At 33.7% G+C, this 26141-nt stretch overlaps 1 protein-coding gene and 1 pseudogene across 1 annotated transcript; both read right to left on the bottom strand.

The window, feature by feature from the left end:
* Positions 1-220: 220 nt before the first annotated feature.
* LOC137809010 (uncharacterized) lies at positions 221-3318 on the bottom strand (annotated as a pseudogene).
* A 3583-nt stretch (positions 3319-6901) lies between these two features.
* On the bottom strand, positions 6902-7642 carry LOC137809009 (uncharacterized). Its single transcript, XM_068610150.1, has one exon. It carries the CDS (start codon positions 7640-7642, stop codon positions 6902-6904), a length of 741 nt encoding a protein of 246 aa, XP_068466251.1.
* Between the last annotated feature and the right edge of the window lie 18499 nt (positions 7643-26141).

Raw genomic sequence — 26141 nt, 5'->3', positions numbered from 1 at the left:
AATAGTTTCCCAAGGCACATAAAACCAGTTTTCTGCATAACCCATAAGCAGAAAAAACCAGTTCAAATTAGTGTGGCAAAACCAACTTATTGTGCAGCAGAACCATGGTGTATCAGAGTGTGGCAACAGTAGAATGTAGTAGAATTAAACCCATCAATGCAACCAAATGATTCACAAACTTCTCTCCCTATTTCTCTTCACAAATAGACAAAGAGAACAACTAAGCATAAAACAATCTTAGAGTATTTGCAGTTAATCCGTTGTATTCAAATGTACCAACATTAGTCTTTCATGAAGTGGCCAGGGCCTTCTCTAAGTCTATATGGGACAATGGTCTAGGAGCAACTTTCTTGCACAGGTCAAGAGATCTGAACCATTGTAACCTTCACATAAGAAAGTTATACGGTCAAAGTCAATATTTTCTTCAATACTCTCACCCTTCAAGATAACATTCAATATATCGGTCGTTTTCCTTTGGTCCGAAATATCAATTTCAAATGCTTGAGAAATTCTTCGAAGTATTGCTTCATCAAATTCTGATTAGTAGCAACAAGGACCATAACTTGAGCATTCTGACCAGTAGTAAAACCATCCCACAGATCCATGAATTTAGTTTTCATGTTTAACAAAGCCTCATGATCTGTTGTACGACATTGACCCGAAAAAAACTGTCAACTTCATCAATGAATATGATGCCAGGCTGGAGCTTATGAGTTAGACTAAATATGGTAGACACAATTTTCTAGGCATCTCTAACCACTTGTTCCTCAAGTTTGAAATCCAAACATTGATGAAAACTGCTCAAGACTCCTTAGCAATAGCTTTAGCAAGCATGGTTTTCCTCGTGCTAGGTGGTCCATACAATAGGACACCCTTTTTGTGGCCCATGAAGTTTATCATGAGAAAACAAGGCAGGTTTTCTTAGAGGCAGAATAACAAGTTCATATAGAGCTTGTTTTGTCGTTTTCAGTCCTCCAATAGAGTTAAACGCCACATGAATATGGTCATAATTGATAACATTAAGAGCCTTTTTCGGAAGCCTCGTGATTCAGGTCGAGTTATCGGAGGCTAACGAACAAAACCAAACAACTTAGTGTTGTGCTAGCAGCGTACAAAACCAACTCAACCTTCTAAATGTTCTCATATGAAAACCCAAGTTTATATTGCACAAGGTTATACGAAAATATCATCTGCACGTTTCTCTTTCCACCCCCAAAAATTAAATTGTCACCCTACATTTTCTCTAAAACAAAAAATCCTTCTTTCGAGATCTGGCAGCCACTTGAGAGCTTCCCAAATTACTCAAGATAAGACCTCAAACCTAAGAGGACATAAGCCTCACTGAGAGCTCACACAATTTATGTAGAGTTTATTTACTTCATTCAAATTCAACTTGTAAAATACAATGGGTAGGCCTCCTATTTATAGGTGAAGGAGCCTTGGAAAACAAGCAAGAGGGGTAAGATGGGAAAAGGGAAAAAATGGGCAGCCTTAGGGTTTGACTAAGTCAAACCCGCACCCTAAGCTTGTCCTTCTAGAAACTAGGTCAAATTGCATTCCTAAAGGGCTAGGAACAAGCTAAAATGATACCTACATCCCTATTATGCTAAAGGTACCCTATTCTAGCCTATCTTTTCTATTTGGACCTCTAAAGTGAGCCCATATTATTTACAAACATATTATATTTTTTAGGAAGACCAAAAGGAAGAACTTCTAATATTCAGGTTTATAGCTTGTTCTTCTTTTGTTGATTCTTTCTCGAGGCTTGGTGGGGGCCTTGCTTTGTATCTTGAGATGACTGACCCTTTTGGGAAGTGCTTGTTGTGTCCTTAGTTATCCATCGGTTTGTATCATGCTCCCCAAGTTCGAAAGAATTCGTCCTCGAATTTAGAACCCTTGCAAATAACATAGTGAGTTTGTTCACATGATTTGTATATGGTAGGTGTGAAGCAAACTTATTAAGCTTAGCGAGATTAAATGGTTGAATTCTAGCTACAGGCCATGTTTGGAAAGAATATTTGGGGATGAAATGATTTTGGGGAATCCTCTTAGAAGGTGATAACCTTTAGGAGGTTTTTGAATATCATCCCTAAACTTAATCAAATATATCAAGTATTTAGAATGTTTAGGTAATGAAAAAGACAAGGAAGAAAAACACCTTTGAGGTGAAATGATGATACCCGTGTTATCTTGTTCTTCGTTTTCTCTTTCATTTTCACTTTTGGTTTTTGTTTTAATTTGGGCCTGATGTTCCTCTTTTAGTTTTGGGGGTTCTTTTATTTGGTCAATTGGCAACTATATGCCCAAACCCTAAACATTTAAAACATTTTGTGCTTGAAGGTTTGGTGGGTGACTTAGGGGTAGAGGTAGAAGGTTTGTCTTTAAAAACGTTATAGGAAGAAGTGGTTTCTTTTGAAAAATTGGAAGGAGAAGTTGTTGTTGAAATATTATTTTTATCCTTCCTTGAAGATTTTAGAAGCCATCATGATGAGTAGTTTTGAAAGTTGTTTTCGTTAAAATATGTGATTCCACCTTGATGGCTAGGTGAACCAACTTTTTTAAAGAATAGTACTCATATAATTCTACTACATCTTTAATTTCTCTCCCTAAATCACTCACAAACCTAGTGATCTTTGACTCTTCACTATCATGCATATTTATCTTAGTCAAAGTTGTTTCTAGATCTTTAAAATATTCGTCTACCGTCCTAGGTCCTTGATGAAGTCGTTGGAGCTTCAACAAGAGTTCCTTCCTAGAAGGAGGAGGAACAAACCGCGCACGCATACATGCTTTCAAATCATACCAAAAGACTACGACTGTCCTCTTGTTTAGCCCAATGTCCATTACAGTTTGTTGCCACCATTTGATGGCATAGTCTAAAAAAACTAGGGAAGCTAACCTAACCTTTTGGGCCTCAGTGACCTTATACACATTAAAGAGATGTTCAACTTTAGCTTCCCACTCTAAATACAAAGTAGGGTCATTGGACCCACTAAAACTAGGTAGCTTTACAAAATCAAAAGAATGTTGTGGTTGTTGTTGGTGTTGATGGTGTTGTTTGTCAAAATTATGCACTCGCCAATCATGTTCTTGACTCCCATAGTGCATGGAATGACTAGTTGTTTTTGGCGGCTCCCATCTCCTTTCTTGAGTTTGCCTTGCTTGAGCTTCTTCTAGATTTTGCAATCTTTTCGCTAGTTGGCTTATTTGCTCGTCTTTGTGGACCATTCGCTTCTTGACCTCCACAGGTTCTCCCAAAAGGTGGGCTTTGTGATGTGATTGTGGTTTTGAAGATTCACCTAAAGACAAATGACCCATAATGTTTGCACAAAGGAATCAAACAATTAGTGAAAAAGAAGTTAGAATACACTATCTCAAGTTTGCGTCACTTTTGGTGAAAAGAAATCAAGAGTTTAACACTCAAAGCACTCAAAAAAAATCCTCTAAAAAAGGTCTATCTTGGTGTTGAAAATTTCGCAAGTGAAAGATGACAAAGCCAAACACACTTGATCTTAAAGAACCATAACAAAACTTAAGAAATTTGAAAAGACAATCAAGAAAAGCTCAAAACAAGAAAGCTAAACCAAATTTGTGAAAAGAGATTATGACAAAACTTGAAAAGGAAGACAAGCAAGAAAAAGGCACACAAAAAAGACTTTAAGATACCTACTAAACTTTTAACAATGAAACTTTCTTTAGAAATTTGTCAAAGCAAAAGGATAAAAATTCCACAAAGGTTGAAATCAATTTGTCAATCAAGATGAACCCAAAATTTTGAAAATGTTGCTCTTTGAAATATTGGAACACGAAATAGCTTGCACAAATTCCCTTTTCTCTTTTTTTGTATACTTGTTCTTGGATTATGGAAATGAAATGTCCATGGTTTTGACCATGCATATTTTCATATAACTCCAATTTTCATAAAAAGTTTGGGATTCAAAATAATTGATCACTTGAAATCTTTTGTTTGGAACTTAAATCTACTTCTACTAGAACAAGTTTCTAATTACTTATAAACTTTCACAATAAAAAGGAAGTAAGTAGAGGCAAAAATAGAAGGACTCCTAGAACACTAAAGAACATATGACTCAAGGAAAAAAAGCAAGAACAATAAAAGACATAGACGAACAATCAAAAAGTGAAACAATGCTATTGAATAAAGGTAAATGCCGAAATTAAAAGCAAGAAAATAAAGGGCTGAAATTAAAAGTGCTTAAAAGTAAGGACAAGAATTTAAAGGTACTTGAATGTGAAGACAAGAAATTAAAGATCCTTGAATGTAAAAACAAGGAATTAAAGGTGCAAGAAAAAGTAAAATGTCAAATCAACTCTAAGCAAAATAAGCTCAAGAACCTAAGCTCTGATAACCACATGATGTGAGTTGATTTTTAGATGTTTTCATTTATCGTAACATTTTTACTTAAGGTTGGGATTTTATCAATTTATGGTGAGGACCTAAGGAAGATTCCCTCTGAAAACGAATTTAACAAAGTGGTTAAGTAAGTGTGAAGGTTCACTTCACATAGGCAAAAATGAAAAACAAGATATAGTGAGGATGAGATGCAATTGCAGAATTGAAAATGGGCACAAGGTTAACATCAATGGTGGTCATCGCCTCCCAAATGATGAACCATACTCATGATTATGAGTGAAACAGAAGAGCAACAAAGAATAGAAACTAAAGAGACAAACACATAAAATGGAATGGAGAAATGGAATGAAAAAACTTATGATGGTGGGTGAGAAATGTCACGCCACTTCCCAAATCACTCAAGATAAGACCTCAAACTTAAGAGGACTTAAGCCTCACTAAGAGCTCACACAATTTGTACAGAGTTTTTTTACTTCATTCAAATTCAACTTGTAAAATACAATGGGTAGGTCTCTTATTTATAGGTGAAGGAGCCTTGGAAAACAAACAAGAGGGGTAGGATGGGAAAAGGGAAAAAATGGGCAGCCTTAGGGTTTGACTAACTCAAATCCGCACCCTAGGCTTGTCCTTCTAGAAACTAGGTCAAATTGCCTTCCTAAAGGGCTAGGAACAAGCTAAAATGATACCTACACCCCCTATTATGCTAAAGGCACCTTATTCAAGCCTATCGTTTCAATTTGAACCCCTAAAGTGAGCCCAAATTATTTACAAACATATTATATGTTTTAAGAAGACTAAAAGGAAGAACTTCTGGTATTCAGGTTTATAGCTTCTTCTTCTTTTGTTGATTCGTTCTCGAGACTTGGTGGGCCCTGGCTTTGGGACTTGTATCTTGATATGACTGACCCTTTTGGGAAGTGCTTGTTGGTTTGTATCATCTTTCCACTCCCAAAACTTAAATTGTCATCCTACATTTTCTCCAAAACAAAAAATCCTTCTTTCGAGATCTGGCAGCCAATTCCACACCTTCCAAACTAGGCAAATCAATTCCTATCTTTGCATCAATATCTTTTTCCAATACCTGAGCTTTTTAAAAAAGTCATTCCATATCGCAGTGTTATCAAAAAGTTATTAGTTATCAACATCATAGATGTAGCACACTTTTTTGTGGTGAATTGAATAGTAGAAAATGCTCTTGGAACCCGACCTTTGCCATGCCTTTACCTTCATCATTGCAATAGTTCCTTTACAAATATTTATCAACCCCATGAACACCAATGTTATTGCCATTCATAAAAAGCTTTGGATTTCCAATAAAACAACAAAATATATTCCCTTATGGCCAGATTCTGAGGCATACATATTGTTATTTGACTAACAACCAGTTTTGAAAAGCAGAAACAGGTTTAACCATGCATAAGCAATTATGGAAGCTTTATTCAGAGGTGCCAGAGGCAAACAACAAGATATTTTGTACTTTCAACAAGTTGTTTTACTGTGACAACAAAGAAAACCTTTTCCAAAACAAATAATCACCTTTTAAAGTGATGAAAAATTTGTTCAGACCTTTGCAAAGAAAACCCCAATAGATTCACCCAAAAGAATAAATTTAGATGTTCATATGGTTACAAGGAACACTTACATAAGTTGAGAAATGAAAACACACATACTCTCTTTATTCTTGAAGTTTCTCTTTTGAGCAACTAATATGCATGTGTCAAAGATATCTCTTAACTTTCAAAGAACCCTGCAAGACATATATAATTGAAAAGTAAAAGCACAAAGAAAGACTTTACTCTTGTTGGTTTTCCCTTAAGTAGTTATTCTTTGAACTCAAGATGTTTCTTGGCTGCCAAGGATACCTACAAGAAAAGGTTAAAAAGCAAGATTTGGTCCCCTTATGAATTTGGGTCTATAGGCATTAGCTGGGACATTAGGAACCTTAGAAATCTTAAGAACCCATTTCAAAACACCTTTAGAAACAGGAAACCTTCTAACTCTACAAAATCTAACAGTGTGGCCCCTTTTCATGCAGTAAAAGCAAGTTTTAACCGGTTGTTTCAACAAAACAACTGGTTGTTTTTCAAAGAAATTGGAAAACGGTTTTGAAACTGACATGTTCTTGTTGTTTGGGTTAATTCCCAGTCCAGCCTTTCCAAAAACATAATTTTGTGAAGCAAGAACAGTTTCAAGATTTGATTGGCCTTGGGAAAACTTGTCCACAATTTTTAAAAGATAGTGAACCTTTTTTTTGAAGAGATTCACAATTTTCACAAAAATATGAATCAACACACTTATAAGAAGAGTTTTGGTAGATCATTTCTAGGTTTTAAAAATCAGTTTTTGAATATTTTAACTCTTCTTCTAGGGTCTTGACTATGTTTTCCAACCAATTATTTAATCATTTCAACCGGTTACTAAAAAATGCCAATCTATTAGCTTCCTCATGAGTTTCTTTAAAAGCATCAAGAAGTTGACTATAGTTTTAATTCACAGAAGTATTTAGACTTACTGTGTGATTCCGATTATTCATTTGCCATTAAAAAAAGGTTGGCTTTCCTCATCATCCTTTAATGAAGAACTTGAAGATGAATCATCATTGTACGTTCTTTTTGCTTTGCCTTTCTTATCATACTTCTTGTAACCCCCTTTCTCTTTGCTCACATTGCTTGGAAATTCATCCTTGATGTGTCCCTGTTTGCCACATCCAAAACAAGTATAGTTTTTAGAATTAAATTCATTAATATTCTTGCCATTGTACCTCTTTGATGGCTGGTTTGTGTCCCTGCCGTTCTTCTTCAAGAACTTTCTAAACTTCCTTGTGAGAAAGTTGAGAGTCTCACCATCACTGCACTCACTTGATTCTTGACCATCCTTATGACCTATAGCTCTTAAAGCAATGCTCCTCACATGCTTTTCTTCATTTTCTTGGTCATTTAATCGGTTCATCTCAAGTTCATGCTCCCTTAGCTTTCCACACAGGGAGGTTGTGGTCAATGTGGTTAAATCCTTGGATTCTGAAATTGTAGTGACCTTTAGTTTCCAAGATCTATCCAAGCATTTGAGGATCTTGATGTTCAGCTCCTCCCTTTCAAAGATCTTGCCAAGGCTAATGAGGTGATTCATTATGTGAGTGAATATTTTTCTGCACATCCGAGATGGTTTCCCTTTAAGCATCGTGAACATTTCATATTCTTGGATCAAGGCATGCTTCATTTCCCTCTTCACATCAATTGTGCCTTCATGGGTAACCTCAAGGATGTCCCACATCTCCTTTGCAAATGCGCATTATGAGACCCTGAAAAATTCACCAGAATTCAAAGCAGAATTAGTAATGTTCTTCGTAATGCAATCATATTAAGCTCTTTTAATTTCACTCTCAGTCCATTGGGACCAAGGTTTTTCAATGAAAACATCATCTTTTTCAAACTTAGGTACAAAAGGCACATTTGTGATAGCATTCCAGATTCCTCTATCAATTGATTCAACAAAAAATTTCATTATAACCTTCCAAAATTGATAGTTCAATCCACAAAACAAAGGTAGCCTGATTACAGAAGCACCCTTCCCAAAGGGTAGTTTTTCAACAATTTTAGAAAAGGTTTTAGGATTGAAACTTGAGTAACTTTCAAGAACTCAACTCCTGGTGCCAATTGTTAGAATTAGTGGCCTAAACAATAGAGGGGTGAATTGTTTTCACTTTCACAAAGTTTGGAAGTAGAGTGAAAAGCTCTGAAAAATCAACCAATTGATTTTCTGTTCAACTTAATAAATTTTTTGTTTTAAGGTTATTTCCAGAAAATCAACATGTTGTTTTCACGAGACAACCGATTGTTTATACCAGCAGAATTTAAAACAAAGTTAAAACAGTTTATAAGAGTAGAGATAAAGAGAATCACCCAATGCTATTCCACACACTTGAGATGATCCAAAGCTTTTGAATTCTTGAAAAATGTTTTAAGCAATCTCACTTTCTTAATCAGTTCAAAAGAATGTTAAACAGCCTTTATATAAACCCAATCAAGTGGTCAAATTTGTTATATCAAAAACCAAAAGTAGTTGGAAGCATTTAAAATCAGTTCTAACCACTTAACAAAATTCTGTTATGAAAACAACAGGTTGTTTTCCAGAACAATCGATTGAAATAATTTTTCTGTTAAGGTTTTCATGAAAACAACCATTTGATTATGTTTGATAGCAAAGACAAAATAAATAAAAGCTTTCCCAAACCATTTAAAAACCATTAAGTGTCAAACAATAAGTTGATTCGACATTTCAACAGGTTGAAATTTCACACCCTTCTAGAAAACTCATCTTTTCAAAAAGATAATGATTCAAATGAACTTGGATCATCTTAAGGAGTGAATTAACAAGTTAAAAGCTACTAGATAACACACACACACCCAACAACAAGGTCTTCAAGCTTTCCACATAGATTTGGAGGCATCAAAATATCTTGTTCAACACAATGGACCAAGTAACATAGGTTTTTGGGCTTGTATTTGGTTCAATAGTATAATAGGTATAGTTAAGGTAACAATTGGGTTTCTTTGAGCCCAATGTAACCCTAGAACGTCTAGGGTATAATATAGAACAAAAATTACCTTGGCAAGGAGCACATTGATGTCCACATGGCAGCCTAGGATTGGAGAGTTTTATTTTGAATTTTCAAATTTTGAGTCCAAAATATTCAACCTTCTCTCCTTTAAATTGAGGTGCTTAGCTCATGGAAAATAGATCAAATATATGAGTGTTATGCTGCCAATTTGCAAGCCTAAGCATTCCCTTATTTAAATTGCTCTAAGATAGACATCGTTGGTCTTATCCTTCACTTCTCCAAGTGATATGGTTGAACCAATCACTCTCCATACTTCTCATGGCAACTCCAAGGAATCCATAGCTACAATAGAGTCGTCCTTAACACAATACTTCCATTAAGCTTCTGCCAATCTGTTTCAAATTTCAAGAAAAACTCAAATCAAATGAGAGAATGTTATCACTACTTGTGACATCTTATGAAGATATAAAATAAAATTGATTAAGCTAAAGAGATAGATAACCATAGAAGCATTTCAATAATAACAAAATTTATAAAGTACAAAAACATGATGAAGTAGGGTATACTTATCAACCATAAAAACCATTAGTCATGTATTTATTATATTGTAACTTAGTAACCATTAATTAAAGTAGGCAAATACATATTAAAAATAAGTAATTATAGATGAATTATGAAATTATAAATAAAAATTATGGTTGTGCCTCTAGTCTCCTGTTTAACCTAATTTGCTAAGGTTAAGAAACTTCTTGCATGGCGTTGATGGACTTGTAGAATAAAACATAGAAAGGCCCAATGTATCTAGCACCATCTCGCTCAAGCGAGATATAGCTCTCTTGAGCGAGCAAAGCGTCGATTTTGTCCAATGCTTATGAAGCATTCTCGCTCAAGCGAGAATGGGATTGCTTGAGCGAGATGCTCTGATGTTGATTTGGGCTTTTTCTGCACTTGTGCATTCCTGGGCCTTCCATCTTTCTTATTTTTGCTTATATTATTCTTCTTTATCTCAATCATCTCCATTCTTCCCTAAAAACCTAAAATTAACACCAAATTTGGGAATAAAATGTTCTTATTCAAATAAAGATCATAAAATATGTAAAAAGGTATAATTTCATAAATTAGGGATTATTTTATATTTATTTTAGCAATTAATACTCATAAGTGACTATATTTTTAATATGAAATATTACGGAAATTAGGCACTTATGAATTCTCCCCAACTCAGAATCTTGCTTGTCCTCAAGCAAATGAAATGAATATATTTGAATGTAAATATCAAAACAGCTTAATTTACTAAGCAACATATTAAATTATAAACTTATGATGTTCCAAATTCAAATATAGAAAAATATAGATACAATTAACTTTCAGGATCAAATCAAATAAATAAATGACAATTTATTAAGGAATTTATTCTCACATGCTCATAGATAAGTGTTTCTCTCTATTTTCACTGAATGAAAACAAATCACAGTTCCTTTTATTTTCATCTTCCTATCACAAACATATTAGAAACATGAATCTTGAGGTCATTCCCAAGGTTATAATGAGACTAAGCTTCCAAAAAGTATTGGTTTTTCAGATAACAAAATCCACATCTTAAAGAAGAACATATCTACAATCCAATTATAGCACATGAGTTATCTAATCACCACTTTCTTTTGACTTCACACTTTTCCTCATTTTCATTCTACTATTCATGATTTTCAAAAAAAAAATTCTTTTTCTCATCAATAGGAATAAATTCTTCCTATTTTCAATTCTTTGAGCTTTCAACAATTAGAACCAACCATTCTCTTTTATATGTATATTGCATTTATGTTCTCCTTCCTTAAACATGGTAAAGGTTATGAAAATATATCATTAAAATTTTAGGATGCAAAAATAACAAAAATTCTTGGCTCAAAAGGGCTATATAAAAACATGAATTCTAATAAGATAAAGGTTGGCTATTTGGCCCTGGGTTCCTAATTAACACAAATGCCTCAATCATCTTCATGCTCTTTTATGACGTAATAATAAAATAAAAATTAAGCAACCACAACTATCAATTCATTAATAAAACTCTTAAAACTATTTAAGGTTCACACACTCACTTGGTTCCTTTTTGGTTTGTCATTTTCTGTCCTAATCAATCATCCTGTTAAATTTTCATGTATCACAATATCAACTACATTTGAATAGGAATTCAATCATATTTTCTTTTCTAACATGTCTCTAATTCATCTCACTATTTAATATTTAAACACAAAATCTTTTTTCCACAATTCAAAATTAATATTCTAGTTCTTTTTTATTTGAAAAAAAAAAGTTGAAAACAAATTAAATTAAAACTAAAAATAAATCAAGCATATAATTCGAGAATAGCAATTCAAACTATAAAAAAAATAATCAAATAAGAAAATAAAAAAATAAAAAAAAACAAAACAAAACAACCGAAAATAATAATAAACAAAAATTAAAAAATTAAAATTAAAATTAAAATTAAAAATAAAATTCAAATTCAAATATCTGAAAAGAAGAGAAAATAGAAAGATAAAACCATAGTTTTGCTCTATCCTTGCTTTCTCTGAAGTTATACAGCTCCATATTAAAATCTTCATTTATAATTTTAGATGGCCCTGCTTCATTTGCTTGATCTGTCCTGTAAATAATAGAACCTGTCTCCAGGCCAAAATACATAAGTTGCAAACTGATCGTGAGGCATATAAGGATTCGGTTTCCTTTAAGGAATTTTTTTCTTTTTTTTTTTTGCAAAAATTGCTCACTTGAGCGAGATTCCCTGTGGGAAACTCATTTTTTCGTCGTATAACTCGTTTAAGAGACATTTGTCTCGCTTGAGCGAGATTCTCTACAGGAAACTCAAAATTTGCGTCATCAAACTCGCATAAGTGAGATTTACCTCGCTTGAGCGATGACTCCAAGGAATACCCCTTTTTTCGTCGTCCAACTCGCCTAAGCGAGATTTGACTCGCCTGAGCGAGAATCACTGCAAGAAAACATGATTTTTGAAAGGTAAAATCAAAACAAAGATAACAAGAAAACATAAAACTAAAATGTGGACTGGGTTGCCTCCTAGTAAACGCTCATTTAACGTCATCTAGCTTGACACCTGTTTATCTTAAGGTGAAAAACTTCCTTTGTTGCATCCTTTGGTATGCATTTTTTCACTGCATTAAAATTTTTTAGACTGTCAAAAAGATTAAAAGTTACCTCCTCATTTTGAGCTCTAACTTGAAGTTCTTCTTTGTCAACATCAACTATAATTCTAGAAGTCTTCATAAAGGGTCTTCCAAGTATCAAGAGAACCTCCTCAACTTTTTTCATATCCATTATAATAAAATCCATAGGGAATATGAACTTATCCACCTTCACAAGAACATCTTCAACCACACCATAAGGATATTTGGTCACTCTATCAGCCAACTTTAATGTCATATTGGTGGGTTTAATCTCCAAATTACCTATTTTCTTCAGCATTGCCAAAGGAATTAGATATATGCTTGCCCTCAAATCCAGTACAGCATTGTCCACAGATAAAACACCTATAGACACAGAAAGATTAAAGCTTCCTAGGTCCTTGGATTTTTTTAGGCAAGCCTTTTTTAATAATGACAATATATCTATCTTCCAGCTCTATATTTCTCTCTTCAATATAGTTCATATTCTTTTGGAATCTTTTGAATGTTGAATCTTGCTTCATATTTGCTAAAAAATAATTTTTAGGGAGTAAATTGTCAAAAAAAAAATATTTCCTTCTCTTTTTTTGAATGAGCTTGAGGATATGATAATTCTTTTTTATAACACCTCTCTCCTAATTTTCTGTTTTTCTCCCTCACTACTTTGCTTTTCTCTCTCTTTCATCCCTTTCTCCTGTTATTCTACCACTTTCAAAGGAAATTTCATTACAATGCTCTTTCGGGTTGGTTTGGGCGTTGACTAAAAATTGGCCACATACTGGCCATAGTAGCTTTGATGAGTTTCTCCACAATGTCTTCAATTTTACTTATCCTTTCAGGCATGGATGGATAATTGGGTTGTTGATGTTGTTGGAAAGGCCCTTGGTTATTGAAGAAACCACATTGCCTTCCCTAATTACCCATGAAATTTACCTCAACTTCAGGTGAATTATTGTTATAAGAATAGTGACCATTAGGATGATCACCTCCACAAAAATCACACCTAATTGGTTGAATCTGGCTTTGAGATGAATGAACAACATATAATTGTTGGGAAAATTTAGCCATTTGTGCGGTCAGTTGCTCAATTTGTTGCGTCAGAATTTTATTTTGAGTCAAGAGTGCATCTTCTAACAACCCTTTCTTCTAAATACCTTGTCTATCATTCAAGGCTTGATAATCAGTTGATGTCAATGCATCAATAATCCTTGTCGCTTGTTCTACATAAAGAGCCATCATTGTGCCACCAGCTGCGACATCTAGCAACATCTTTGTGTCAGATTTGAGACCATTGATGATGGCATTGAGCTCTTCTCTTTTGTGAATTTTGGGTGGTTTGCGGAAGTTTTGTGGTTTGTTGATGGAACAAGGCCCTCCTAGGAGGTGTGGCTGCCTTGGAGGTGCATGAAAAGTAGGACTTCAGGGAGGTTCGGCCAGCCCCTTTGGAAGGTGAAAGGATTGAAGATTAAGACCTAGATTCTAGGCAAGGGAGTAAAAAATGGCTCAATTTTGGCAGCATAACAATACTCAATTTAATCTTACAAAATGAGAGCCAAGCACCTCCTTATATAGGATTGGAGGGCTGGAATTTGAAGAGCTAAATACAAATGAAATGCTAGCCAAATTACATGCAAGTGTAAGCACATGGAAGCACATGGAGCACATGGCACATGGGAGCACATGGCCACCTAGCCTTCACATGGCCGGCCTAGATTAGTGTGGTAGGTTCTAGAAACCGTAACTAATCTAGGTAATCCTAATTTGCAAAATTAAACAAAGGTTCACTATGCTATGCTATTTGCACCACAAATAAAGTTATGCTACGCTTGATGGGCTTCTTGGAACAACAACTCTCTTGTTCATGGACCTTGTTGTCCTAGACGCTCTTGTGGGTGCCCTTCATGCAAACATCAACTCTCTTGGTCATGGACCTTGTTTTCCTAGACACTCTTGTGAGTTCCCTTCATGCAAGGTTGGTCCTAGACGCTCTTTTGGTTGCTTTTCATGCAAGGTTGGTCCTAGACGCTCTTGTGGTTGCCATTCATACAAGGTTGGTCCTAGACGCTCTTTTGGTTGCTGGGGCATCTTCCATCATCCCCTCCCTATTGAAAAGGATTTTTCCTCAAATCCATTGCTTCTTCTTCTTCGTGGCTAGGGGGATGGATGTGTATGGTTGGATGGTGTCCATCATCTCCTCCTTCTTGAGAAAATCTATCCTCAGATCCACAGTGGTGATGTCGGATAGCAGCCTCTTGCTTCTTCAACTATGCTTGTCCTCCCGGATCAAACTTCCATCTAGGGGAATTATCAAATAAAGCAAATGAGTTAGTTGAAGTAGTTATAAAAAAATCAATTTTATAAAGTTGCCATTTTTGTTTTTCTTTTGTTTTTGGCAACTTTTTACAATATTTCTCTTTTGATCGTTGTATGTGTTCTCTAATCCTCACTTTAAAATTTTCAATCTTTGTTACTTTTTCCTTAGGCACAAGTCCTTTAGGACATGGTAACAACTTAAAAGGAGAAAGAGAATTAAGTCCACATACAATTTCAAATGTAGAAATATTAGTAGTCTTGTGGACTACTTTATTGTATGCATGCTCATCTCTAGAGTTGTGTGTGCACTTCATGATTACTCTAGGTATAGTAGAAAGAGCTATGTTTTCAATTTCAGTGTGACCATTCTTTTGAGGATGATAAGAATTTGAAGAGTACAACTTAGTTCCAAGTTTTTCTAAAAGTATACTCAAAAAATGGTTTTCAAAGTTTGGAGCTCTTTTCAATACTATGCTTAGAGGTAAACTATGAAGTTTCATTACTTCTCTAGAGAAGAGCTTATCCATAAAAATGGAATCAATACCTTTTGTAGTCCAAGGAAGCTCTAATATAAAATCTAGTTTTATACTCAAAAAATGGTTTTCAAAGTTTGGAGCTCTTTTCAATACTATGCTTAGAGGTAAACTATGAAGTTTCATTACTTCTCTAGAGAAGAGCTTATCCATAAAAATGGAATCAATACCTTTTGTAGTCCAAGGAAGCTCTAATATAAAATCTAGTTTTATATCTTCCCATGGATCATTTGCAAAAGGTAAAGGAGTATAGAGTTCATGAGACATCGCCTTAGATGTATTTTTAAAACAAGGAATGTATCTAGGGTAATGTCTTTGAACATCTTTTCTCATGGGTGATAAGAGTTTTCCTTTTAAAAGCGCTAGAGTTTTATCAACTTTAATTTGGCCCATGAGTTCTCCTTCATGAAGAATTTCTCTTTTATGTGTGAAGGTAGTCTCGTTGATACAACCTTTGTTCATGAAAATTTTAATTCTTTGCAATGGTTGTCTCAATAAGACATGAGAAGTTTCTTTAGGCACTACCTCACATAAAAATTTGTCTTTGTAGATGCCTATAGATAACTTGACCTTCACTTGGTGAGATCTTAGCACATATGAAAAATAATCTACTACATTTTTATCTATGCAAGCCTCTTTTAAGGATTCTTCTTTTTTTTACTAGGCTTGCAAGTGTTCCTTTACAGAAGGTAAGGCTAGGTTGTTCAACAAGAAGCATATTTTCAAAGGTATTTTCAACTTTTCCTTCTTGTTGAATGACCTTGTGGGAAGGAACACTCTTCTCCCACGCCTTTTGCTTTCCAAGGGTTTTCTCTTGCTTTTCTATTTTTACATTTTCATCACTCTCACTAGCTTCTTTTTCTTGGCTACTATTCTCATCTTTGTCCCTTAAGATCATAGATCTTTCATTGGAACATTGAGATGCTAGAAGGCCCTTACCAAGACATTCTAAACATTGAATTTCTCTAGCTTGAGTGTGTGAGATATGCTCGTCTAGGTTTTGGGAAAGTTCTAGAGATGTTTCTTTTGTATGCTCTTCCTCTCTAGGAAACTCATCCTTGTCATAAGATACATAGTATGAACTTTGTTTTTGACTTGATTGTTGCCTCAAAATTTGTTTTTCAACTTTAATGCTAAGTTGAATCAAGCCATTTAAATCTCTATAAGGTAAAAGTTCAACTTTGTTTCTTATCTCAAGTTTGAGACCACTTAAAAACCTAGCTATGGTGGTATGGTTGTCTTCGTTAATCCTTGCCCTATATGACATCATCTTTTGCCAATATTCTTCTACACTCATATTTCCTTGATGAAGTCTTTGAAGCTTGTCCATCAACTTCCTATTGTAAAGTGAGGGAATATGGCGACATCTCAAGGCTCCCCTAAGGGCATTCCAATTTGTAATGGGAGGGTCCTTGTGGAGATGTCTCTCTCTTTGTAGGGCATTCCACCAATACATAGCATCACCTTGAAAACTTAAGGTAGCTAAGGGTACTTTCTTTTCTTCACTCACATGGTTGCAAGCAAACAATTGCTCTACCCTCATCTCCCAATATAGATATGTTTCTACATCTTCTTTTCCATAGAAATGAGGTAGCTCTACCTTAACCTCCTTTAGGTTTTCTTGTCTCTCTTTTCTAGCTCTCCTAGGGGATGGTTGATGATATTCATTTGTCCTAAGACTTTCTTCCCCAAAAGAATCATAAACTTGAGAGCTATATGCATGAGAATGTAATTTTTTTGAAATTTGAGACTTCTCATCCTTTGCTTTAGTCAATTCATTAGTTTTGGCCTCATTCTTCAATTGTTTAGATGAAATTGATTGAATATCCTTGGAAAGTTGTTTTAAAAGAGATTTCAAGGATTTCACATCACTTTTAAGAGATTTAGAGGAGTGAGAAGACATGACTAAAACTTTGTGTGTAGAAGTGCTTTACCTTAAGAAAGAAGAGAAAAGTTAATGAACGTAGTTTTCCAGGTAAGAGAGGTGAGTCACTAAGGACTACTTAAATACCAAGTCTTGCCTTAGCCAAAAACTATCCCTCAAAATCTTCACACAATTCTTTTTCTAAGTAAATCACTTAGAACACAATGAGGATGGAGAAATCAAATTTTATGCAAGAAAACAATGCAAAGCTATTTAACAACTAAAGCAATTTATCAAAGCTTTAAACAAAGATAAGCATAAGCAAATTAAGCAAACTAAGCAAACTAAGCAAATATGGACGTAAGGAAAACTAGCTAAGACAATTAACAAAATTAATCTACAAAGCTTAAACTAGTCGTTACTAGGTAAGGCTTCTTAGACACTTTGAGCCTTTGAAGACACACTCACCGTCTAATTCATGATTAATCCACTAATTAACAAGAGTGAAATGTAATTACAATTCAAGAAATGCAAAGAAATTAAATTGCACAAATTAAATTTCAGCTAGGCACTCCTTTGACTTGTTGTTACTCTTCTTTGTTGTGTCCTTCAAAGTGTATGGTGTATTTTGGTATTGTGTTTGTTGCTGCCCCTTGCCTTGAGCCTCTTTGATTTAAGTAATTACATTCTTCAATACAGTACCTATTAAGTAAAGCTAGACTTAATATTGATATTTATCCCACTCAACAAGCACCAATTGATATTTATCCACCAACAATTTTAGAGTTCAAGAAAAGAAAGCAAGAAACAATTAAAATTTAAAAACAGCACCACTGCAATTGGATTTAATAATGTGACACAACTAGAAGGAGTTCAGAATGAATTGGACAAGAAAATAAAAATAGGCACTCAAATAATGGATGACACACAATAGGAACCTAAAGATTGGCATTAGAATTGATTTGAAAAACCAAAACAGCACCACTGAAAATATTGTGGTCCAGAAAGCGTGACTTAAATGATTTATTTTGAGCTGGCTATTTTGTATTTGTTTCTGAAAATTTAAATCAATTCAGTTTCTTAACAAACTTTTGCCGTTGGTTTCACTCCAATCACATGTGCCAATTAATTATGATAATTTTTTCAAAAACAGTGTCCAATTACCGCCAGGTGTAACGCCAGAATGCACACTTCTTTTGTATGATTTATCTTTTTTTTCTATTTTTTTCAACTGATTATCTTTTTTCTTTTTGACCTGACACCTCAAACTATTGAAATTCAGAGGCTCATAATTTTCTTATGACTATTTAATTTTCATAAAGCAAAACCGCCAAAAAAGATTTGTGAAAACAGAGGATTCTGAAATCTGGAATCAAAACAGAAAGATATACTTCAAAAACACAATGGAATTAATGTGATGGAATTTGTGTGGATCTAGCACACAAATATGAACTCAAACTAAAAAGAAAAATGCACCAAAGGATCAAAACAAAACAGAATTCAGATTAAGCACTCAAACCAAAAACAAGAAACAAATAAATCAAAAAAAAATACTACTAAGATTTGTTGACAATTTTTGGAATCACATGACTTGACAAAACTTGTAGATTCAGAAAATAAAATGACTCAAACACATCATATGAACCAATTAGAAATTCAAGCAAGACTCAAATATCCTAAAAAAAAAAAAAACAGCAACCAATTCACCAAAGAATCCTACACAAAATTGCAAATAAGATACTCAAGCACAAATTGAACAATTCTACCGATTGAAATGCTAAGAAGAGCATCCAACTCAAATTAAAAACGTAAAACAGCAAGACAACTTGAATAAAAGATGAAAAACTTGAAGAAAAGAAGAACTCAAGCAGAAAAATGAAAAGAGATACTTGTCTCTTGAAGACCATAGCTCTGATACCAAATGATGGCATTTAGCTCTTCTCTTTTGTGAATTTTGGGTGGTTTGCGGAAGCTTTGTGGTTTGTTGATGGAACAAGACCCTCCTAGGAGGTGTGGCTGCCTTGGAGGTGCATGAAGAGTAGGAATTTAAGGAGGTTCGGCCAGCCCCTTTGGAAGGTGAAAGGATTGAAGATTAAGACCTAGATTATAGGCAAGTGAGTAAAGTATGGCTCAAGTTTGGCAGCATAACAATACTCAATTTAATCTTACAAAATGAGAGCCAAGCACCTCCTTATATAGGATTGGAGGGCTGGAATTTGAAGAGCCAAATACAAATGAAATGCTAGCCAAATTACATGCAAGTGTAAGCACATGGAAGCACATGGCCACCTAGCCTTCACATGGCCGGCCTAGATTAGTGTGGTAGGTTCTAGAAACCGTAACTAATCTAGGTAATCCTAATTTAATCCTAATTTGCATAATTAAACAAAGGTTCACAATGTTATGCTATTTGCACCACAAATAAAGCTATGCTACGCTTGATGGGCTTCTTGGAACAACAACTCTCTTGGTCATGGACCTTGTTGTCCTAGACGCTCTTGTGGGTGCCCTTCATGCTAACATCAACTCTCTTGGTCATGGACCTTGTTGTCCTAGACGCTCTTATGGGTGCCCTTCATGCAAGGTTGGTCCTAGACGCTCTTGTAGTTGCCCTTCATACAAGGTTGGTCCTGGATGCTCTTTTGGTTGTTAGGGCCTCTTCCATCAATTGAGGAATATGCTCAGCTGAGCAATATCTTCAAACCCATGATTTGGGCATTTTCTAAGCATCATTTTGAATCTTTTCCATGTATCACAAAAAGATTCATTTGTTCCTTGTCTGAACATAGAAATTTCAAACTTTATAGCGAGAGATTGGAAAAAATCTTTGCATAAATTTTTCCTTCTACATCCTTCCACTTAGTGAGACTCTGATTTGGAAGTGATTTGAGCCATTCCTTAGTCTTTCCTGCCAATGAAATAGGAAACAAACGGATATAAACATTTTCAATATCACCTGATTGAAAACCCATTGTTCCCACCAATTCATAAAATGTAGACAAATATGTATATGGATCCTCATGATCTATTGCTGTGAATTGGTGAGTACTGATAAGACTAAGAAAAGAAGGTTTCATCTCCAAGGCCCTGGTGGTAATAGGTATTGCAATACTAGAAAAATGCCTTGACCCTTTATACATGACATAATCTCCAAGTATCCTCCTAGGAGGTGGTGCTTGCTCTTCTGCCATGTTGTTTTCCTCCTGAAAAATATTAGTGAAAAAAGAAAAGTGGTTAAGAATTCCTCTCTAGTGTCTCCTTGCCTCTCTTTTGTCTTTGTATTTATGTTTCTTTTAACAGCCATTTCAATCTCTGCTTCAAATAACAATTGATCTTTGGGAATTTGACCTCTCAATATCATATAAGACAGCTAATTCAAGGGTTAGCACAAGGATTCACTAGTAGTGATATAATATATTTAAAAAAAAACAATTAAACACAATTAAAAAAGAGACTGAAATAAAAGTAAATAAATTCAAGAATCTGAAACTAAATTAAAAAACATAACAAATCTTAAAATAAATAGAAACAAATAAAAGCAAATAAATTCAAAATAAGAATTAAAACAATAAAAAAAATTGTTTTAAAACAAAATAAAAACAGTAACAAATATAAATACAATAATTAAAAATAAAAACAAATCAAAACAATTAAAATATTCACAATATCTAATAAAATTATACTCAAAAAATCAAATTGTTCCCAAGCAACAGCGCCAAAAACTTGATGACTTTTTACCGCAAGTGCACCGCGTTGTCAGAAGTAATAATGTGTCTTTTAGGAAAAATATCAAATTCATAAGGAACAGTTGAATAATCAAGTAAAATGTTCACTAAATATAAAAAAAAAATGTGTGTTGAAAGTGGTTGTGTTGGCAATGATCAATCAAAAAACAGACAAATAATTGGTTGCTTAAAGTTGAAAAAATAGGGATTAGGTTTCATTTTTTCACTCTTATGTATTTTGATTAGCATGGTAAAATTATGTTCTTTGATTAATATTGATTCTCGTATCAAATTTATTTATATCGATTCATCGCATATAAAAATTTATTAAGATGTTTCCTTAATATCGATTCCTTGTATATTTATAAAAACAACTTAGAAATAAGCTCAAACGTTGATAGCAATTAACATTTCAAGTTTATTCCTAACAGTCAAATATGTTAAGTATTATTGTTTAGGTCAGAACCATAAAAATACTTTCCAGTCAGATTTAAGATTCTAAATCAAGAATTAGAAACAAAACAATAATACCAATAATCAATCAAGAACAGAACATTATATTCAAATATCACTTCAATACATAAGAGTTCGAACAAATTACTCTCAATCACAAAGGGTAGAATTATCCACACATCTTCTACACTTTCTATTTTCCCAATTGAGTTACAAGTCACTCATTGGTGTTTTCCTCCCAATCTTGCACACTAGGGTTGTGCCTCTAGTCCCCTATTTAACCTAATTTGCTAGACTTAAGTGACTTATTGTGTGGCGTTGATGGACTCCTTGAATAAAACATAAACAGGCCCAATGTATATGGTATTGATGGACTCGTTGAATAAAACATAATATTTTTAATTTTAATTATTTTGAAAATTGATTTTATAAAATGTTTGGAATTAAGTTTTAATCTCAATTAAGTGTTTCTTTGCATACAATTTCTGAGTTTTTTTATATTATATAGTAAGAAGTTTTATTAAATATATTTTAAATATAATTTATTGAAATACTTCAACTAAAATCAGTGTTATACATATATTATTCTTATAGATAATGAGTGTATTTTCATTAACTGCAAACCTTCAACGTCAACCACAACCACAATCATAGTAAAACCCTTGGGATTCCAAAGATAATGACCACATGCTGAGTTGCCTCGTACACATTAGTCCAAAATTTCGCAGACTCAATCATATTTTGCCACGAAACTAAGTGGCTATAATGAGACATGACTTTCTTTATGAATCCAATGAAACTAGATGACAAAGTGGTTTGTCAAAGTAACTGTAGAGTTTCCGTATTAGTATGACAACAACTGATTCCACAAAAAATAGTATTTATCGATGTTTGGAAACGTGGCTGAGAGATCGATGACAAATCAGAGAGTGGGAAACTTAGAAAAAAAAACATTCCCATGCATTGAAAAATGTGGATTAAGAAAGAACACATACACAAACACACTACTATTGTTAAAGATGGGTAGAAAGAAAACCCAATTATAGAACATGTCATATATATTCTAAGAACTAGCATAGATGCAACCAAATCTGTGAGTGAAAATACACATACGTAAAGTGTTGAGAACCAACAGATATTGGAACTGCAGCACACAAATTCTTATTCTGTGTACACAAACAAAATGGAATCTTTTATTTGGGGAATCTAATTACCTCTTGGGTATAATTGCTTATCCGTTTTCCTATCCCTAGAGCCCTCTGCTTCCTCTTCTTTCTGTGGCCATTATTCTCCACCGAATAGGAAGAGTTATCAGAAACTTCATCTGCATTCTACGTAATTAATTCAAACAGTAAATATTTAATTAAAATTTTTAATAGAAACTTATTTTAAAATAGCAAAATTTATTATATACTTCAAATTTAATTAAAACTTGATTGATTGATAGATTTTAAGCATATTTGTCCACTTTTTCCTTTTAATGTAATTAATATCCTCAATTAGGTAAAATTATAGCATTCATCAACGTGATTGAAAGTTGGTGATTTGAATGGAATAATTGCCATACCCCATGATCTGAACATATAGATTGAGTTCATCTCTAAGTATTTTGACGCGTCAAACACTTTTTTTTTCACATTGACACCCTTCCTTTAATTAGTAAATTGTGGGTGATAGTTCTAGAAGTAATAAGACTATGAACAAGAGAATCTTATATATTTAGGGTAATATACATTCACATCTCCTTTCGGTTTTCTTTTTCTACTTTTCATATTTTTTATTTCAAAATCAACCAATTAAGGAATATTTATTTGTTTAGAATTCAACAAAGTAAAGAACCTACGCTATGTTTAAGTTTAGAATATGAGATTATTTTATATCTTTTAAAAGATGCTTCACTTTATGTAGTCAAGATAAGATTCAATTTTTAATTCAGATACTCTTTTAACAGTTATATATTAATTAATTTAATTAACTTTTTGTTAGTGTTTGTTACTAGCAGCCGGCTGCGTCCTCGGTTACTATTTAGATTTTAGAATAATTTGAAGGAATTTTCCTGTGGAATATTGAGTTACATTATTATTAGTTATCTATTATTTTTCTAATTATAATTAACTAATCTATATTTTTATCAGTTTTCATGTCAAATAGTACTCCGGCATTCTTTAATGAATCAAAGAAACTTCAACATTTATTGGATTAATTATATCACTTAATTGTATGATTTTTACCTTTAAAAAAATATCCATGGAAGTTTATATACTCTTTAAGATGGTATCTAATTATCATGGATGTGTAGTTTCAACTTTGATTCAATTATAATATATATCACTTATATAAGTCCTTATATGTTGTTTTTGCCAGCCTCTATATATGTTCACATTGCCTTCTTGATCCGCAAGTTTAGAAAATGAGTAAATCAAAATGACAGTTCTAAAATTTTTCAATTCTACATAATATTTCTATTTCTTTAATATTTATAATAACCAAATCTAGAAGAATGCTGTTGTAGTATTTGTTTATTTAAGCAATTATAAAGGATTAGTGTAATGTATCAGAATTTTTTTTTTTAAATAGATAACATACAGAAATTAGATTTATATAAACTCATTATGTTTATCATGTGTGAACTTTGTTCCCTCTACAATAAAAATTATATTACCATTATAATAGATAAAAGTACATTATTATAATCTGAACAAGTGTAATATTATTAAAGTAGTTAAAGAAATTTTCTGTAGGTCTTCAAAACTTGAGGACAGCGAGTGAAATCATTAAAAAAGTATAGGAAACACAACTATAATTTACGAAGAAAATAATCAATTACAAAACAATATTGTGATATCTCATGAAGAAGAAATATAGTGATAAATGCACTAAAAGAAATCATCAAATAGTCATTAATTTTAGAGACAAAGATATTAGTTACTATTAAATCATATTAGAGATTAAAAAAATTATTGGTATTTAAAGTAGTTTCCGTTCTCGCCGAGATGAGGTCGTTCGAAATTTAGTTGAGCTCCGAATAGTCTCCCTTCAAGTTTTAGTGAATCAACTCCCAAGGAACAAAGGGGAACTTCACATGTAGAAACACATCGACGCTCAAGTCAGCAAAAATATAAATTTTTGTGTATATAGTAAATATATTGCAAGGTATGAGTTGAGACACTAGTGCAAAAAGATTAAAAGAATACTCCTTATTAAGTGCGGGTTCGCGCTTAAACGCATTCGTAAAAAACGCGGTGGCATTTTTGAAATTATGTTTATTTACAAATGCGGTTATTGGTAAGGCCGCATTTGTAAATCAAAGCGTATTGATTTACAAATGCGGTTATTGGTAAGACCGCATTTGTAAATCAAAGCGCATTGATTTACAAATGTGCCCTTACCAATGACCGCATTTGTAAATCAAAGCGCATTGATTTACAAATGCGGCCTTACCAATCACCGCATTTGTAAATAAACACGCTTGATTTACAAATGCGGTTTTCCCTGAAAACCGCATTTGTAAATGTTTTTTTACCCTAAATATTTGGAACGCGCCATAGTTTAAACAGTTTCTCTTCACCGCCTTTCCTTTTCACTGTTGCTGCTTCGTTCCAGTTCGCATTTGCATTGTTCCTACATTCCCGTTCGCCTTCTTCTCATACACATTTGGTAAAGTTCTTTCGTTGCTCATATTCACAGTTGTTGCACCGATTCGTTTTCGTTTTCGTTTCTTACACTGTTACATTGACATTGCACCGATTCATTCTTGTTTGTTTTTCTCTCCTTCATAGCTTCATTGAGCGCCACCAGTTCCGCTGCCGCCGCCACCGCTATCCGCTCCTTCTTTACTCTTCACCAACGAAGGCTTCTCACACAAGGTAGGTGGTTTTTTAAATTTTTTTTATTTTTTTTAATGTTATGAATTTTATTTTTTTTATGTATTATAATTTGTATTTTTGAATTTATATTATTTAGTATTTATTATAATTTGTATTTATATTATGTTAGTTTAGTTGTTAGTTTTTAATAGAATTATCGTTGTTGTTTTGAGTCCGAAGGTGTTCGACCTTCGGCAATAATACATGCTGGTATTGAGTTCGGGGTGTTCGACCCTCGTAAAAAATGTTAGATAGAACCCTGATTCTGAATGACTATTGCAGAATATGGATCGAAATTGGATCAATTTTGTTCGTATAAGTGATGAGTACGAAAGAGGAGTAGAAGAATTTATACAATTTGCACAACGTAACGCGATTAATAGTGGTCATGATGGAGCAAAGATCAGGTGTCCGTGCGTTAATTGTTTGAATGGAAGGATATTGGATGTTAATTTAATGAGGGAGCATCTGTTATGTGATGGGTTTCTTCGATCGTATACAACTTGGACATGGCATGGTGAATTATTAAATTTACCACGTGTTTCCGTAACTGAAGAATATGTGGGATCCACCATGGATGAAGCAGTACACGATGATGTAGAAGATGATCGATTGGAAGACATGATTCGTGATGTAGGAGCTGAGTCTTTTGCAAAAGTGCATGGATATGGAAGTATGTCAAGCGATGCAGAGACTCCATTGTATCCTAAATCAACTAACTTCACACGGTTGTCGGCGGTGTTAAGATTGATGAATTTGAAGGCAATAAATGGATGGACTGATAAAAGCTTCACAGAATTGCTTCAATTGTTGAAGAATATGCTTCCAGCGGGAAATACTCTACCTAATCGTAATTATGAGGCCAAAAAGATTCTTTGTCCAATGGGTATGGAGTATAAAAAGATACGTGCATGTCCTAATGATTGTATATTATACCGCAAAGAATTTGAATTGTTGAAAAGTTGTCTGAGGTGTGGGTTATCACGTTATAAGTTGAAACAAAAAGATGATGATACTATTGAAGATATAGAAAACCATGGACCCCCAATGAAGGTTATGTGGTATCTTCCCATCATTCCAAGGATGAAGCGTTTGTTTGCAAACCCAAACGATACTAAGAATCTTATATGGCATGTAGATGAGAGGAAATGTGATGGCATGTACCGACATCCAGCTGATTCTATTCAGTGGAAGAAATTTGATGATGAGTTTCCAGAGATTGGTAAAGAATCAAGAAATATCCGACTTGGTTTAGCTACAGACGGAATGAATCCATTT

This window comes from Phaseolus vulgaris, chromosome 2 (assembly GCF_000499845.2).
Source record: "Phaseolus vulgaris cultivar G19833 chromosome 2, P. vulgaris v2.0, whole genome shotgun sequence".
NCBI classification, from domain to species: domain Eukaryota; kingdom Viridiplantae; phylum Streptophyta; class Magnoliopsida; order Fabales; family Fabaceae; genus Phaseolus; species Phaseolus vulgaris.
Note: the sequence above shows the minus strand (reverse complement) of the source record. Positions and strands in the feature narration are given on the sequence as shown.

Excerpts from the sequence above, each read along its gene's own strand:
- LOC137809009 (XM_068610150.1), bottom strand. The coding sequence starts at position 7,642 with ATGTGGGACATCCTTGAGGTTACCCATGAAGGCACAATTGATGTGAAG.